Source organism: Drosophila sulfurigaster, chromosome X (assembly GCF_023558435.1).
Source record: "Drosophila sulfurigaster albostrigata strain 15112-1811.04 chromosome X, ASM2355843v2, whole genome shotgun sequence".
Taxonomy (NCBI): Eukaryota; Metazoa; Arthropoda; class Insecta; order Diptera; family Drosophilidae; genus Drosophila; species Drosophila sulfurigaster.
Window position 1 is genome coordinate 10,284,584 of NC_084885.1, and position 18,369 is coordinate 10,302,952.

Here is an 18,369-nt window from a genome sequence, read left to right on the forward strand (position 1 = left end):
ACGAGTTCATTAATGTGGAGAAAGAAATTAAAACGTGTTCGAAAGTCGTCTGCCCTGCTGGCTGTGGGTATTCAAGGGACGGCTCTGCAAAGTGTGTACTGCCTATAGCAGACTGACTGCAGAATGTAAGTGTAAATGGGCCTTACATTCACAATTTACAATTTAAATTCAATGCATTCGACGCAGTAGTTGTTGTTGTTCTTGTTGTTGTTTTGTTATTTGTTGTATAATGATTAAAAGTGATAAATGCCTAATAGTTCGATCTTGTACATGCTATTCAAAGTATATACTATATATATATATATGTGTTTTTTTTTATTTGTATGTGAGTGTGTATCAATTATATAGCTACATATGTAAGTTTTATTAGAATTTCTATTAAAGCTGATAAATGTACTTGATCGTTGTCTGTCCATCCGTCCGTCCGTCCGTCTGTCTGCCTGTTAGCTGTCTGTTTATTCACTTTTGTTATTTATATCGTATAATTTGTTAGCTTTCAACAATTTCAATGTGAAATAAACTACAAAATGCACATACAATACTCGTACACATATCGCAAATTGCTACAAATATTATCATCTTAATCCGACAGATACTGTATCTGTATCTGCATCTGTATAGCTGTGATATAAGATCCATTTTTAAAGACTAAAGACAAAAAATTCGAATTCTTAAAACTTGTTTGCTGTATTTTGATCGATTCTGCAACTACGAATACTCTGTTTTTTTTTTGTTTTGCTTTACCTTTCTCTTAATTTGTTTTTTAAATATGTATTATAATTAGATTCTTTGTTTTGTAGTGGACAAATGACAATTGCAAAATACCATACATTGTATAAAGACGACGTTTTTGTTTTGTTTTAAGCTACAAATACAATAAATAGTTCATGTTAAATTTGTTTTTCTTTTTTTTTTTTTTTGTGTGTTAAATGTTAGTGTTAATTTTAAATGTAAGGCAATTTCATTGTTAATTGAAAATAATCAAATTCAAAAGCCCCATTCACACTGGCTAATCCAGTGTGAACCCAAAACTAATTTGACTTTGCTACCAATGCGATATCATTTTACTCGTATTTATTGTATGTATGTGTGTGTTTTTAGCTTCTCTCTAAAAAATATTCTAAACATATTTCATATGCTTTACACCTCTCCCTTCTTCTTTTTGGCTGTGTATGTGTGTGCTCTACTATATCCCGCCCCCAGTTGTTGTAATTCCTCTAGATATTGTGTGTCTGTGTTCAGTAACAGAACTCAAAGTATTCACTTTAGTCTGGCTGCTCCTCATTCGTTGTTCCTTTCAGTTTATTTTGGCTGATTTTTCATTAAAAAGTTTCCTAGGTTTTGAGTCTAGTTTTTGGCTTCGCGCTTGGGCTGGCTATTGTACGAGTACGAGTACGAGTGAGATTGCTTGCTTGCTTGTTGCCCCTTAGCTGATTGGCAGGAGTCACCTAGGACTTGGACGCAATTGGACGTAGCATCGTCATATTCATCAACATCATAAAGTTTATCATCATCACCATCATCATCATCATCATCATTACGTTAACATCATACGTCATCATTCATTTAAGGGTTTCACTAGCTACAAAGTTCATAAGTATCAAAAAACTTAGCATAAGTTTGACATTGTTTTCATTTGGTTTTTCATTACCATTTTTGTTGTTGTTGTAAATTGTATAGCCTTAGTTTTGACATAACTTTGCTCAATTTAAATGTCTAGACACCAACTTAATTAATATAAAGGCCGTTTACACGTAGCATTAGTAGTGTAAGCACATTGCAACTTAGTACTGTATTATAGTGTAAACACATTAACATTTCCATAGTGTAAACACATTGTAAATCCTTTTGCAAAAGAAAATACTGCTCACTGCTGTGCAGTGGAAACAATGGTAAATGTCACTACAATTATTAATTGATCGAAGTTCTAAACGCAGATTACTACTACATAATATTTGATGCTCTTTCCAGCTCTGCAGTTCAGCATGAATCAGGCACATTTATCTTGTCAATTCAGTAAATATATTATTAATGCAAATTTATACAGCATGAACGCCAGTGTAAACGACCCTAGAGCTTTCATCTAACTAAACTCAGGCTTAACTAAATGCCACACACCACAATACAATAATGAAAGCATTAGGCTGGCAAATATCACACGTGTGAACATTCAACATGCATCTATAATCGAGTGCATCTCGGGATGCGAAAATTGAAGTGATATCGTAGACAAATATAGCGGATAGAGGATGTGCTACTGCGAGTGCTGAAGCAAGAGCGAAAGTGCTGGAACGCAGGACGTCTTAGCCGGCGACAATTTGGGATACGGAATTGGTGCGTCTTCGTTTAGTGATTTGCTTCCACAACCGGCGATTGAGCGAGGGCTTGTCCTGCAAAGTGACGCCATATCAAGAATGAGTTAAAAGGGAAGGGAAGGGACTTCACACTTACGTTATCCTTGCGCGGTGACATTTGTGCCATGTCCGCGGCATCCGGTGACTGTCTCAGAAGCTGACTGCTCTGGCTATGGCTCGGATGTAGTTGCAACATCAACTGCTGCTGCTCGTTGTATGTGCTATCAGAGTTGTTGTTGGGATTGCTGCTGCTGCTGCCGCTGGCGGTTATCTCAGAGTTGCGGCGCTTGATAAAGTTAATGCTGCAATAGTATTTGACAAGTACTCGCATTAGCGCTGCTGAGTTGAGTTTGCTCGACTCTGAGCTACTCGCTACTCGCTACCCGTACAAATTTACAATAAATTAAACGAAAGCATGAAAAATGAATACACAAATCAATATTACGAATTACAAACGCAAGTTGTAAACGCTAAGCAGTCGAGTGTGCTCGACTGCCAGACACTCGCTACTCGATTGACAAGCAACAAAGAAAATGTAATGAAACTAACCAATTTTGAGTGTATTCAGCAAGAAGGCGCTTTATATTACATTTGTTTAGGAAAACCGGGTTGGTTACTTTGCGGATGGTTCTTAGGGCTAAAATAAAAGGCTAGCTGCCTGATAACAATGTGGGAATGTTATCAATATTGAGCGAGTTCGTGTTAAAGAACTACGTGACTTCATAGAAGAATAGAAGAACATTCGAGAGTAGGTATAAAGTGCTGTTATAGTACGACTTCTTTCATTAAGCCAGCCTCGAGCCAGCTATCTAAGTGTTGACATAAAATGCCATACGGACGGATGGCCTCAAAGCTATATTTCCTTTATAGTAAGATCTGCTAAACTCAGCTGCCTGCTTTACCATGTCACCTGCTTTACTTAGCTTTCTAGGATCACCAAAGAGTCAGATGAATTGATCGCCTTTGTACGAAATTGGCTTTATAGTAAGCCTGCTATACTCAGCCTCCTGCCTTACCCAGTTTGCTTTACTCACTCATAATTCTTACAGCTTCCTACTTTACTCAGCCTTCTGCTTTACTCAGTGTTCTATGAGCACCAAAGAGTCAAACGAGCCTGCTTTACTCAGAGTCCTACTTTACTCAGCCTCAAAGAGTCAGGCGGATTGATCGCATTAGGACTAAATTGATTCTATAGTAAGGCCTGCGATACTCAGCCGTTCTTTTTTTGCAGCCTCCTGCTTTACCCAGTTTGCTTCACTCAGTTTCCTATTTTTCACAACTTCCTAGTTTACTCGGCCTCCTACTTTAAGCAGCCTGCTTTACTAAGACTACTACTCCGCAGCTTACTTTCCTGTTTTCAACAGCCTTCTGCCTTTCTCAGACCTAACCGCCCGCTTTACTCAGCGTTCTACGGGGTAGCGAGCATCAATGAGACAACTACATAGCTAGTTAGCTACTCACAGACGGTTTGATTTGCCCGCTTCGGTTTCGAGGCATGGTTCAGTCGTTGTTGTTGTGGCTTCCACTGCGTCCATCGAAGTAGTACTCATCGTCCTCGTCAGAGAGGCTGCTGCTGCTGCTCGGCTCGTTGGCAAGGAACAGTCGCGTCTCGTTGTCATCGTAGTCGTCGTCGTCGTCGTTGTCGACCTCGATGTCGATGTCGTTGCTGTCATTGTGGTTGTGTCTGTTGTCGCGCTCAATTTCGTTGTTGTCTCGGATGTCGCCCTGACTTGATAGCCACTCCTCAATTGAGACATGCAATATATCTTCTCGCGTCTCGCTAAGATTTCCAGATCGCCTAATTTGCTCGCGCCGCTGTTGCTGCTGCAATTTGTGCTGTTGCCGTCGACGTTTGCGCTCCCGCCGACGGCTCGAGCCGCAGATGCAGAACTGCTCCATGTATTTGGATTTGGATGCGGGCGTTGTCGATCGCCGACGGCACGAGCTGAACCAACGGCGCGTGGACTTCCGTGGCTGCTGCTGCTGCGACTCCTCGGCGCCGAGCCCGAGCCCGATGCCGCCACGACACCGGAGACCGCGGGACGTGGACGCCGATTCACCGTCGGTGTGTCCATCTTGGAGTTGCGTTGTTGAGAGTACGATATGACAGCCTCTTTTGGCTGCACCCGATTCGTGGCTGAACGACTCAATAAATCGCGACCCGTCAGTCGATGAAATGTGGAGAGGTCGTGCCTGCACATATGTAAATCGATATTAAGATCGCTGATTAGTTTCAGTTAAGTTTCGCACACTCACCCCAGAATAGTTGTTAGATCGGGACCAGGCTCGTAGCAGATCAAGTCCTCGTCCCCGAGTATGTCGTGGTTGAGTGCCAAACGCATTTCGAGCCTTGGACTTAAGCCGCAACCAACGTGCGGCACTGGGGCAACGGCCGCCGTTCGTTGTCCGGCTCCCGCCGCGTTGTCCTCCTCCCGCACTCGTTCCCGTTCCCGTTCCCGTGCCGGTAATGGCGGCTGCACTGCAGCTGGGCTGCTCTGGATCGATCGACTCGGCTTTGCCATCCTCGAGACTGTTGCTGATGAAGTGACTGAGCCGCCCGGCGCTGCGGCACCCAGCAGGCAGGTCTCGATTATCGTTGACGATGCCCGTTTTGGGCCGGATGTCGACGACGCCGCAGAGGTTCTGGTACTCGCAGGCGTTGTCCTTGACCCGATACCGATTGTGGGCAAAGCGCTGGCGGCGTCGGCGACAGCCGCCAAGCAGCCACTGTCAGCAGTAGCGCCAGATTTTCTTTGAGGTGGCGGCTGCAATGGAAGGAGCGTATAATTCATCAAGGAAAATGTCAGAAAAGGTTTCATAACATTGTGACTGCAGGAAGAAGGCATCTCCAATCTTATAAAGTATGTATATTCTTGCTCAGGGTCAGCAGCCGAGACAGCATAGCAATATTTGCGTGTCTCTCATAGATCTTTAATGCTTTTCACAGCATAAAATACAGCTTTTGGTTATTTTAGTATATTTTCAGTATATTATTTTGAAATGTTTTATGGATAATACGACTTTCGTACTGGTTTACTTCGTGGTATAGCCATGTTCGTCTGTTTGTCCTAGATCTTAGATAACTTTATTGTTTTGTTGACCACCAAATATAGGTTTTGGTATATTTTTAGTATATTATTTTGAAATATTTTACGGTTTACACCTTTTATGTACTTCTATACGTACATATGGTATAGCCATGTCCGTCTATCGGTCCTCTTAAAGAACTTTATTGTTTTTTTTACAACACCAAATACTGCTTTTGGTATATTTCAGTATATTTTCAGTATATTAAAAAAAAATATTTTAAGAATTATATCTCTTTTGAGCATACTCAGCTGCAGCATTCATAGTTGTTATATACTTCCAGGAGTAAAATGATAAATAAAGTATGACTAATACACTCCAGACCTCGTTAATAAAACTAAAGCAGTGCAAAAGTGGTATTATCCTTAAAAATATTTCAAAACCAAAACCGAAAAATAATAAAATATACCAAAAGCGCTATTTGGTATAATGTATTACATACTACCCCACAATTTACGAATTCGCAAATGCCACGTATCACGTAAGTCTGTGATCTTCCATTGACATATGTCATTGCATTCGGGTAGTCTGCTTAGAAGCGGAATAAGGATTCTAAATATATTTGGAAGCACTATGGTATAGACTATAAAGTTTTGTGCGCTCAAAGAGGCAAACAGACTGACAGAAATCGGATCTCTTGGGGCAGAATATATAGTAGGAAATGTTTTGTTGGCATCTGAAGGAGGTTCCTGAGACTTACCGCTTTGCCCGCCGCAGCGCTTAGATTTGTCTGCGTGAGGAGCAGACGACGAGGCGGCGGCGGTGGTGGTATAAATCTCGGTGGCTTGACGATGGCTTTGACGGCGCTGCTGATAGTGTCGCTCCCGCTGCTGGTTGTTGTAGTAATCGATGAGGGAGCTCGACTCGCCGTCGTCACTGGTGCCCGCTGTTGGCAGCTGTTGGCTGGCATAGTTGGCATCGCCGTACTCGTCATCGTCATCGTCGTCGTCGTCGTCATCATCATCTTCGTCGTTGTCATCGTCATTATCGTCGTCGTCGTTGTCGTCGTCGTCATCGTCGTGGTTGTCGCGGCCATCATCGTTGCGTGATTGGTTATCGACGATGTGGAGGATGTCGTTGCTGCGATCGATGGTCGCTGTTCGAGTAGATACTCGCAGGATGAGGCCACTGGCGGTGGCACTACAACTACTTGAGATCGCACGCGACTCTGGCTGGGAGGAGTCGAGGACAAGTCCGTTATGGCTGTGGTGGGCAACAGCATGGTAGTAGTCAAAGGTTTGGCCAGTGGCCGTGGACCCAATGCTGTGGTAGCCAGATTCGGCTGAAGACGATCCTCGCTGGAGTGATCCGGTTCCTCCTCCTCCTCCTCCTCCTCGTCCTCGTTCAGGTCCAGTTCCTCCTCGTCCCGGGGATCGCCCACTGAGAGAGGCGCCTCTTCGCTTGAACTTCCAGCCGAATCCTCTAGGTAGTGGCCATTTGTCGTTGCTTCCCCCCTACCAATTGTTGGGAATAGAATTCAACTAATCAATTCTGGTTTTGATAAAGCCTCCTGCTTGCAGTTCAGTTCATATGTTTTATGAGTGGTTGATTGATTGATTGATTATCGAGATTATTTGCTTGCTTGATTGTTGGTTTAGTTCATTTGTTGTTGTTGTTCTTGTTGTTGTTTTGTTTGTCCTCGTTGTTCTTGTGGATTTATTCATTGTTCGTTCGTTGATTTCAATTGGAATTGCAACTGTAATTTTGATGTCGATGTCGATGTCGATAGCGATGTCGATGTCGTTGTGATTAACGATAGCGATATCGATTTGCCATTGGAGTGCATACTATCATTGTCAATCGATTTGTTTCGGCTGTGGGTCTCTGTCCTGGCGTGTGATGTTTATGAGCTCGCAGTATTGCAGGTTTGGCTAAAGCTTCACTAATTTCACTACGACTTTCTATATATACACACACACATTCAAACATTCGCACACACACACACACACACACACGCACACATACGCACCCAAACATACACACACACACACACACATATACACATATATTTATAGTAAGTGATTTTAGCAACAATAATCGTAATAATAATAATTATAATATTAATATTAATAACAACAATCAAGTACAAGTTGTATCATGAATTAAGCAAATTTGAAGTACATTTTTACACAGAAAAGAGATATTGATGTACGAGTAGGTGGTGTAGGTGATTGATTGATTGTTTGATTGATGATATTTTTGTTTGTCATGATGATGATGAGGCAGGTGACGCATTTGATTAATATTGTTGTTGTTGTTGTTGATTTTGGTTGTTGTTGAGAACGCATATGGAAAAAAGAAGACGAAGAAATCGAAAACAAAATCAATAAAATGAAGAGATCAATCAATTCCGATTGATATGGCCATGTTTGATTGACAGCAATACATGCAGCGCACTGTGTGGGCAACATTTAAACACAAATACTCTCGCAGGGTACGCAATGCTTGCAAATTATTAAGTCCGTGATTGATTGATTGATGTGTGATTGAGATATTTAATGTGCCAAAAAAATAAAGTAATCAAAGCAAACTAATTTGCGGACTATCAGATAACTTGATTGATTTGTTGATGTTCATTTAAGGACCTTGATTGATGAGTGATTAGATAATTTAATTTAGCAATAAAAATGTTGGCATAGCAAGCTAATTTACAGATTCTCAGATAAATTGTTTGAAATGTTGATAATCGAAATGATTGATGGATTGATTGATGTTGTCATTCAAGAACCTTGACTGATTGATTGATGTGTGGTTAAGTAACTTAATAATTAAAAAGGAGTAAAGCAAACTAATATGCTGTATTTTAGGAGACTTAATGATTTACTGACGGATGCGACGATTGGCGTTTTAATGGCATTAATTGATTGAGTGATTGAGTAATTTAATATGGCAAACAAAAAGTGGGCAAAGCAAACTAATATGCTTACTCTTAGAAACCATGATTGATTTGTTGATGTTCATTTAAGGACCTTGATTGATGACTGATTGAGTAATTTAATATGACAAAAAAGAGGAAGCAAAGCAAAATATTATGCTCACATTCAGATAACATGATTAATTTGGTTATGGATGCGATGATTGATGTTGCCACCGTGAGAGTATTCGCTATTCGGCTATGCCGAAGTCAGTAAAAACTGAGGGCAGTGTTGCCATGCTGAAAAGCAAGTGGAAATAACAGTGCTAAAATGCATTTGAGCGTAAAGTGGTGCTGGCCGAATATTGTCGGTTATTTTTTGTTGTTGACTAGATGAATTGGTTTGATTTGATTTGATTTGATTTGATTTGTTCTAAATACGACCCACCTTTTTGATGTCATCGCTGTCCTGTTGGGTTTTCTCTTCATCGCTTTCGGTCTCCTCCTCAAACAGGGGCTCAAGACGGCGTCTAAGCATTACATGTTGCGATATATACGATATACACGATATACGAGAGTCGATATACGATACGATACGATACGATGGGATGTAACGAATTTGTTTTGTTTTGATTGTGGTATTATTTTGTTTTTGGATTTGATTGGATTGCATGTTGTCGTTTTGTTGTTCGATTTATGTTGATGTTTTTTTTTTGGTGTGTTGTTGATGGCATAAATGATATAAATTTTGAGTTGAGCAAATGTCATATATAACATATATACGATATAGATAGATGTACTAGTTACTTAGCTATTGAATATACACTACAGAGATGAATTAGAAGACTAGCGTATTGAATATATAAGTAATACTATACTATATATGAGAGTATATATTTATTATACGCAACTATCAACGATTAGATGAGCATCGAGTATGTTTCTCCCTCTCAACCTCTTGCTCACTTAGCCTCATTTTCTTTATGGATATACCTAATCGTTTAGTATAATCTAAGCTAACCAAAGATGATACAAATAGAGTAAATAGTATTTAGTTGGCTAAGCTAAACTGTTTACAGATGAACAGCGAATTGAATTCAATGGATTGTGGATAGAGAGTTACGAAAGAACGAAAGAAACACCTGTAAAAACTACAGAAAAAAATCCAAAAGAACACACAAAAATAAGAATATATATTCATATATATGTATATATATGTTATATAGAGCTATATACTTAAGTTTAAGCAACTATAGATCGCTGGCGGTCTTTAGCATTGAATTTTGGTTAGCATTTTGAATTTGATTTGCTTCGTTTTGTCGATTTGGCAGACTAAGTCTAATAATGTCGTTAGCTAGCGACTATCGATCTACATACATACAATGTGCATAGTGCCGGGTGACTTACCGTGGCAGCAGTCCCCGTATGGTGCTCGCCGTCATCGGTGGCGCCATCAGCAGCTCATCCATCATCAGTTCCGTATCATCATCATCGTTCAGCGATGTGCTCGACTTGGTGGGCGACTAAAGAGTTAAAGTGTGATTGGATCGAGATCGATCGAAACTTCCATCGCGAAGATGGACCGGAAGAACTTACCGAGTGCGTGTTCTCCGAGTTAATAAGCTGCATGTCATCGTTATCCCCACCGCTGGTGGGCGTGCCCCAGACCTCCTCGCCCGAGGTGGCACCCGATGTGCACTCATCCATCTGTTCGTCCGTCTCGGAGGCTGTCTGATTGCCTCCCTGGAGCTGCGATTGCTGTGGCTGCTCGTTGACATTCCAGCGACCCAAATACTTGTCGATGAAGGCACGCGACTCCTCGAAGAAGCTCATCTTGTCGCTGACAAAGGCCCCGGCACGATTCGTCCACGCTCCGCTGGCGAGCACCTCCCCATTGCTGATGGTCACACTGATGCTGCCGCCACTCGAGCAGGCTGCAAGCTCGTGTAGATTCTGTGCCATTGCCTTGTCCGCTGCAGCATCATCCGCATCGGCATCTTCATCATCCGCATCGGCATCGGCATCGGCATCGGCATCGAGTTCATCGTCATCATCGTCATCCGCATCGTTGGCATCCTCGTGACGTTTCGCCTCCGCCTCCTCGTTGAGACCATTCTGTGCATAAGACTCGAGATCTTCCAGTTCGTCCAGCTCATCGGAGGGCAGCTTCTCCAGGCTGGACATCGTGCCAAAGCGTCGCAGCGCATTGCTCATCGGTCTGTAGGGAGGTTCTTCCTCCAGCGGCGACTCGTCACATGAATCCTCCGGTATGTTCTCAATGATCGCCTGACGCGGCTGCTTCGCTGTGGCCGTCGAGGTGGTTGAGGTGGTGGTCGTTGTGCTGCTGCTTGCAGTCACTGCACCGCCACTATTGTCCCACACATGCGTACTCGTCTTGGTCAGCACGGCATCCGGCGTCGGAGGGACCACAGCAATCGTTGGCGTTTGAGTTGGGAGCGTTGTCAGCGCAACCTTTTGATCATTTAGCGTGATCAGGGGGGATCGTTGCTCCTTGCTCTGCTGACCCGGACTTTGACCACACAGCTTGGCGGTGGGCGCAAACTGCGCGAGTCCGATGAGCATGAGGGACAACTGCTCATCCTCCTGACGCTGCACCGCGGTCGCCTTCTGCTTCGGTGACTCGAGCAACTTGCACGTTTGCTGCTCCATCTTATCCGGTCCTAGCTGCGTTTGGCTAAAGTCCTCGGGTGCACAGCGACAATGGCAGGCAGCGTATTTGGCCGGTGAACCGGACATCGAACCGGACCCCGAAGCACCTGCACCTGTACCTGCACCTGTCGGACGATCGCTGCTACGCATAATGCGTGCGGTTTCCGTGATGGTCACAATTGCCTTGACCTGTTGATTGGCACGTGGTCGCGTCGGCTCCTGGCTGGCATGCGCCACAATGCGAGTCACGTTGCGACGTGGCGGTGGCTGTGGCTGCGCCTTCGGTGATCCCGAAACGGATGCGGATGCCGAAGCGGATGCGGATGCTGAGACTGAAGCTGAAGCTGAACCCGATGCGGATGCTGAATTGGAAATGGAGACGGCGCCCGAGCAGTGACCATTGGCCAAGGGTGTCGACTGCTGTTGCTGTTGCTCTAGAACTCGTAGCTTGGCGTCGGCGATGACGCTGCAGCTGCTGCTGCTGTTCGGCATGGCCCCGACGCTGTCATCGGTCGCCTCTGATTGCGATAGCGACAATTCGTCAGTGATCAGTTGAGCCACATCGCTCTCCGTGTCGCCGGTCTCGCGACGACTGCTGCTAGCGACTACCTTGGAGGACAGCTCACCGGTGACGGTGGTGCCGCTGGACATGCTCGTCACGCTGCCCGTGCCCGTGCCCGTGCCCGTCCTCGTTGTCCGGGTGTTTGTCGCAGCCGTTGGGGGACAACCGGCGACAACCGGAGCACCTGGGGCGTTGCCATTGCCATTGAGCTTGCAGCAGCGATTCGGTGAGGATTGGCTATGCTGCACCTTCAGCGAATTGCAGACCAGCGAGGAACCGCCACCAGCAGCTGCACCACCGGCAGCAGCTCCACCACCAACCGAACCTGAGCCACGTCCGCCCGCTGCGCTCTGCTGGCAATTCTTGTGGCAGTGACGGCACACGGCCAACTTGTCGAGCACAATGGGACTCGAGCGTACTGTGATCTAAGCGAAAGGGTAGCCGACAAAAACAATAACAACAACTAGAACTCCAAGCTCTAGCAATACGTTCTACACACTCAAAGCAAACAGTGGGTAGCGGAAGTTGGGCACCGGATTTTAGATTGTTGACTCTGAACTCCCAGAATGTGAGTGAACATATTCTGATTAAATCTTGAAAGTAATTTAATACAATGCACATTGGGATGAAATGCCTTTATTTTGGCCATAACCGTAATTTTAAAGCTAGAAAGTTGAAACTTGGAGAATTTGCTGCTTATATTATTTGTGAATTTCGGATTTTTTTTTTTTTTTTTTTTTTTTTTTTTTTTAGTTTTTATTTTTTATTTTTTATTTTTTTTTGTTTTTAATCACCTCTAAATCGTTTTCCGGAAAATCATTTGGAATTACCCAGTCAAAAGAGGCCTTGACATTGCGATTTGAATCCAGCCAAATTTTTAGTTAGTCACCCCGACGAAGAGAAACCTTGCTTGTATCTATTGAAATATTTAACCCCCCCGCAAATTCCCGCAAATTAATTAAATGCTACCTGAATATACACATAATAATTCATACTACCACATAAGTTGTTATTTGTTATCTGTTGTTTCTTGCTAGATATGCTCCACGAAACACAAATATTTTAAGGTTAGAACCAACAAAACTAATGCTTACGTATTTCATTAAAAACATGACAACACAAAAACAAATATAATTAAAAACTTATACAAATATTTTCTACATACCATGAAGAACATTTTCCAATTTAAGGTATTTTAATAAGTCAAACTGTTTAAAAATACGACAACGCCAAAATTAAGAAATTTTACTAGTCAGCAAGCTTGCACGCACAACGTGGCAAGAACAGCTGACTTTAAACAGCTGGTGCAAGACGAAGGCTGCGCAATAAAATTCAAATTAAATATTTTCGATGTCTAGGGACATTTCTAAGCTTGAAATAATTGCAACATTATTGATATATTAACATGAACTTTTTAGGTTTTTGCCAAAATAAAGGCCTTTTATCCCAATGTGCAATGGTTACCATTGCTTGTACTTTCTGCGCTCAATATAAAGCCAAAGTCTTAAAACCCTTAAAGTAATAATAAACGGAAAAATTACTAGGTTTCGTTTTTGGTTCTAGTTCTAAATAATCCACATTCCACTTTTATTTAATTAGTTGAGTTTTTCCTTTCCTTTCTGTCCCTTGAACTCTGACACATTCGAGTGGATGGAAAGCCTGACTATTACGTTAGGAATTTAAAATAGCACAAACCTGTCTTTTTATCTTGATTATTCAACTAATGACTTTTATGACTTACATTCCAAGAACTTTTTTTTTCATACACAATTTAGACATACCTTAAAGTAACACAGCTAAATAGGAGTGTAATATTTGGACGTCTTGTTTTTGGTGACATTTTTGTAGCGAACAAATTTGCGAAGGTGTCTAAATTTGAAAGCTCTGATTAGGAAAACAAAGTAACAAGTTAACAACTTGGCACGTTAATGAAGCGACCTATGAAGTACAATAATGAAAACAACAAAATGTATTAAAGACAAGAAGTTTTGAAAGAAGAAGCGTGATTGTAAGTTCCTTCCTTTTCTACGGCGAATTGTAATGCAGTAACTTTCATTATTCCTGTGTAATAGATTGCAGTCATCTAATCGTAAGTTCCTTGTATCGTCTAGCAATGTGAGCTGCACTTTTCTATAGCGAATTGTATTGTAGTAAATTTCTTTCTTAGATTACATAGAGTCAACATTCTTTGGCCCCTTTGCCCAACTTCCGTGTGCACCACTAATGACTTAGCTCAGTTCAGTTCAGTTCAGTTCACTCACCTGGCTATCCGATGTGGTGCTATGCGACTGACTGATCTGGCTGGGCACAACCTCAGCCTCTGAGTAGATGTCGGAGGTGGCGCTCATGCTGAGCTCCTCGACACCGCTGAGTCGCTTGCCCCCGAAATTGGGCTTGGCTGAGAGGCCGCCGTTCTCCTTGGCAAGATTGAGCTCCTTGGTGCGCTTCTCGAGCTGCTGTCGCGTCCAGTAGATGATGCGTTCATCCTGCTCGCTATCGCTGTTGAAGATCAACTGCTCATCCTCAGCGCTCACATTCTCCTGCGATCGTGCGATGGCCACCAGACGTGCCTGCTGCTGTTGCTTGTCCAGTTGACCCTTCATCCAGTTAGCGAGATGCAGGGCACTCGACTTGGGAGTGCCGGTCTTATTGAGGATCCGACACTTCTCATCGATCAGTAGCTCGATCTGCCCCACAGCATGGCCATGCTGACCTGCGTTGCGTTGCTGCAAGATTCGTTGCGTTGGTTGTTGGTTGTTGTTTGTTTGTTGGTTGGTTGGTTGGTTGGTTGGTTAGAATGCCCCTCCCCGATGCTCTAAATCCCCGATCGAACCCAGTTGGAACCCCAGCTACTGCACCACCAAGATCAACACCACCACACAGCACAGCACCATCGTATGCTCATAGACAGCTGCCCGACGTTGCTTGCAAATTAAAATTTGTGATGGGCTCATTTTGAATATTCGATAGTAAATGCTTCGTTCGATTAATTTCGGATACGATCGTTTGGCTATTTGTATTTAAGAAGAAGAAGCAAAAGCGATTGAAGTAGAATTCGAGTATTGTGCTCTTGTCTGGCTTTTGATTTGATTGGCATTTGATTTGACTTTGGCTTTGGCTTGGCGCTCGAGAAACAACAGAAACAATAAAAACTCGCGGGTTTTTGGCCATCTTTGATTAAAAACGCTTGCACTTTAACGAGGTTCACACAACGATAACGATAACGGTAACGATAACTCATAGCAATAGCGATAACGATAACGATAACGATAAATACAAACAATACAAATACAAATACGAATACGAATACAAAAAATTACAATGACGATAACGATAACAAAAAGGAAGCGAATTGAGTTGGAAATAATGAAAGAAGCGACAGAAGAAGAAGAAGAAGATTGATTGATTGATTGAACTTAACTAAACCAAAATTGAGTCCATCACAATTTTTAATTTGATTTTCAAATTTTCTAAGTATTTTGTCTGGTTTTTTTGCTGGTCAACCAATTTGAACGCAGGATGAACCGGGGACCGGGAAGAGTGTTTTTTTTTTCTAACATATTATTACTCTTTTTTTTTGTTTTTTTTTTTTTGCTTTTTTGATGTTATAACATATTTTGGGCAACGTACAGAGTGGTACAAAGTGAGTGCTCGGTGGGTTTGTTTCTTTCACTTGGTTGCAGAATTCGTATCTTTTTTTTTTGTTTATTTTTTGGTAGGAATTGAAATAAAAAGAACATCACAAGCGTTTTTAGTCAAAGAATCATTTGGTTTTTATTATTCATCGTTTCTCAAACTCATCTCATCATCATCATCATCATCATCATCTTCATAATATATTTGTTTGTTTGTTATGTATATTATCATCTTTCATTTGTTTTTACTACTTCACTTCTCTCTCATCAACAAAACCACAAAAAAACGGACTAATAAGTAAATATGTATGTATGGATAATAGGAATCGAAAAATATTTCATTGTTATAAACAATCCTAGACACACATACTAAGTACAAGTACAATGGGGACAATTTACCACACATACACATACTTACTTACTTTCTTAGGGTAGTTATATAAGTGTGTGTGTGTGTGTGTGTTTAGCGTGTGTCGACGTTTTACATAATACATACGTAATAAGTATATATATAGTATATATGTTATATAGCTTAATGCAACGGGAGCGAGAGGGAACGAGATAATTGGTGGCGGCGAGAATTCAAATAAGCTACGGCTACGGCAACACAAATTTGCTCAAAACTCCACCACGCACACATGACGTATACTTTATATTTGTAGCTCAGGCCCAAAAGCAACGATTGCTGTATTTAGATTAGATCGAATCAAAGCCTATTATAATGGAAGGCGAATGCAGTCTAAGAGGGCGGCACGCCGACTTCAGCCCGCACAGTGGTTATAAATACTACGAAAAAAGTATCTAAAGTTCTAAAATGAAAAAAGGTTACTGAGAGAAACTTAATATAAATTGAAAAAAAGAAACAAAAAGGCAATAATCAATCAAAGAATCGACGGCTGAAATACTAAATAGTTCTATAATTGAGAATTAAAAATAAGATATATCTTTTTCTTATGCAGGCATGCCACAAAAAATCGCTAGCGATAGATTCCACTGCCAAAAATATCGAAATTCCGACAAAAATTCTATTTCGAACTTGGGTATTCATGGCTTTCACCTTGTCAAATTAAATTTTCCTAGATTTTATTACATTTTTATCGCTTAAAACCATTAGGTTTAATGTTTTTCTTTGTTAATTTTAATAGAATATTTAATTATTGAATTAACTAATTAACTGATATCAACAACTCTAAGATGTATTTACCAATTTCTGGCAAGCTCATTGTGATTAGGAGTAATCAAGTGAATCAGAAGTATAATTTCTCACATCTATTTGCACAATAGTTCAACGATTTTTGCAGTTTGCAGCTTGCTTTACCTCAAAAAAGTTTGTTTTGTTTAGTTTAATTTAAGTAAAAGAACATATTTGGTTCCATTCATATTTTTTTGAATACCTCACATAAAAGTGAGATTAGAAAATGTGGCATCGCTGACCTTTACTTCGAAATTCTCAATCGATTAGGTGGCAACGCAAAACGCCAGCGAAATAAAAGCGGATTGATGGCGGAATCATTTCGCTCAGAATTGAAGGTAAGCAATTTCTGTGGCAGCTCTAATTGAGAAATGATTGCTATTTAAATTAAAATAATACTAGAGTATTATATTATATAATCTATTAAATTATAAAGAAAATCACAAAATACTGTTGTAATGCGTATAAATTACTAAAAGTATGAGTATTGCATATTTGCTTTGCCTTCATGAACTTTGCATTCCAATGAAAATGCGAATTGAACTCAAGTAATCGCCTGACAGTAGGCTAAACACAATGTTGTTAGATTAATGAGTAATTGGAATATGAAGGAACTTGGCTATTAAAATGAGAGATAGAGAGAGAGAGGGGAAAGGGAAAATCAAATAAAAGCAACAAAGTACAAGTATTTGACATGCAATATGCAAATGCTCATTAAGAGACTCCTTGCTTCCTCTTCACAAATTTGTCCTTGTGCGAGCCTCAGCTAAGGCGTTCGAGTGTGTGTTTAGGATGTATGTGTGTGTGTGTGTGTGTGTTATGACTACATTCAAAGGCAACAAAGTGCAAGTCATAACTGGAAATAATTGACATGGACTTCTCAAGAGATTCGCATTTCGCAAATATGAGATGCGGGATTATGGGAAATGCAAGAGATTATATTATGCCGCCCCTTTAGACTGCATTTTAAGAATGGAATTGTGAATGTACGTCATATTAGCGCCTGAGACTGAGACTGAGCAAAGATTGTTACAGTTACAGTTACGATTACGGTTTACAGTTAACAGTTACGGTTATAATTACAGTTATAGTTACAGTTACAATTACAGTTACATAGATTATATAGCGTTTTAATATATGAATTATATGTTTGTGTGGATGTCGGGAAAGTCAAGGATTTTATGTACACAGATCTTAAACAACAAGTAGCCGAATATCGAATTAAAAAAATCGAATATCGAATATCGTGTATAACCTACGAAAAAAACATGGCAACGCGTTTTGGCAAAACGTTTTTTTTTTTGGATTAACTTAAGCTTAATTAACACCCAATTGGAGCACATTAATCGAATAAGGTCGAGACTAGACTATGGCGTGGATTAGACAATGGACATAATCGACACTAAATAATTAATATAACAACAACGATAACAACAATAGTTTCAATTTTCATCTTTTCACATCTCTTTTTCTTTTCTTCTTCGTTTTTGTTTTTTTCTTTTGTTTTTGGCTACAAAATGGAAGCATTTTTTTACGAATCTTTTTTTCACGATATTTTCATATATTTTTTGTTTGATTTTTGAATCGATTTTTTTGGGGTTTTCTTTTTTTAATTTTTTGGAAGGGATTTACTTTTAAAGGTGTTGGCAGAAAACATTAGAATCGAATTAACGGAGACGATTAATACGAATAGGTATATAAGAGTATATATATATAAGTATGTATGTGTGTATATTTGTAAATACGAGTGTAAAACAAAATGGCGCTTGAATGCGCCACTTACAATATTACAATATTGGCAAAGTGGCGCCATCTAGCGCCGTGTAGTATGTACATACATATATAGCAGCGGCAAATGTATAAGAGTTGTCAGTGTCTGCGTGTGTCTGCGTGTGTGTGTGTGTGTGTGTGTGTGTGTGTGTAAGTGTTGAGCTGCGTGTGTGTAAATTTGACTATCTATGAAATGTGGACTACACTAGTAATAATGACTAAAGACTAGAAAAAACTAGTTAATA

General features: G+C 40.9%; 2 protein-coding genes across 6 annotated transcripts in view; both read right to left on the minus strand.

The window, feature by feature from the left end:
- Positions 1–264: 264 nt before the first annotated feature.
- LOC133847780 (uncharacterized) lies at positions 265–7,227 on the minus strand. Its single transcript, XM_062283001.1, has 6 exons — positions 7,139–7,227; positions 6,142–6,895; positions 4,611–5,119; positions 3,816–4,547; positions 2,452–2,656; positions 265–2,390 (listed from the first exon to the last, which is right to left on the minus strand). Exons 1-6 carry the CDS (start codon positions 7,225–7,227, stop codon positions 2,304–2,306), a joined length of 2,376 nt encoding a protein of 791 aa, XP_062138985.1. The 3' UTR covers positions 265–2,303.
- Positions 6,808–18,369, minus strand: part of LOC133847026 (uncharacterized) — a 45,392-nt gene continuing 33,830 nt past the window's right edge. For 2 of the 5 annotated variants that reach the window (XM_062281766.1, XM_062281769.1), the window contains exons 8-12: positions 13,789–14,253; positions 9,892–11,952; positions 9,703–9,818; positions 8,744–8,825; positions 6,808–7,342 (exon numbers count right to left, since the gene is read on the minus strand). In XM_062281766.1, coding sequence (XP_062137750.1) covers positions 7,313–7,342; positions 8,744–8,825; positions 9,703–9,818; positions 9,892–11,952; positions 13,789–14,253 — 2,754 coding nt within the window. In that variant the 3' untranslated portion in view covers positions 6,808–7,312. Of the gene's footprint in view, positions 7,343–8,332; positions 8,826–9,702; positions 9,819–9,891; positions 11,953–13,788; positions 14,254–18,369 lie in introns of those variants that run through there. The other 3 variants (XM_062281767.1, XM_062281768.1, XM_062281770.1) reach the window with 3 other exon arrangements.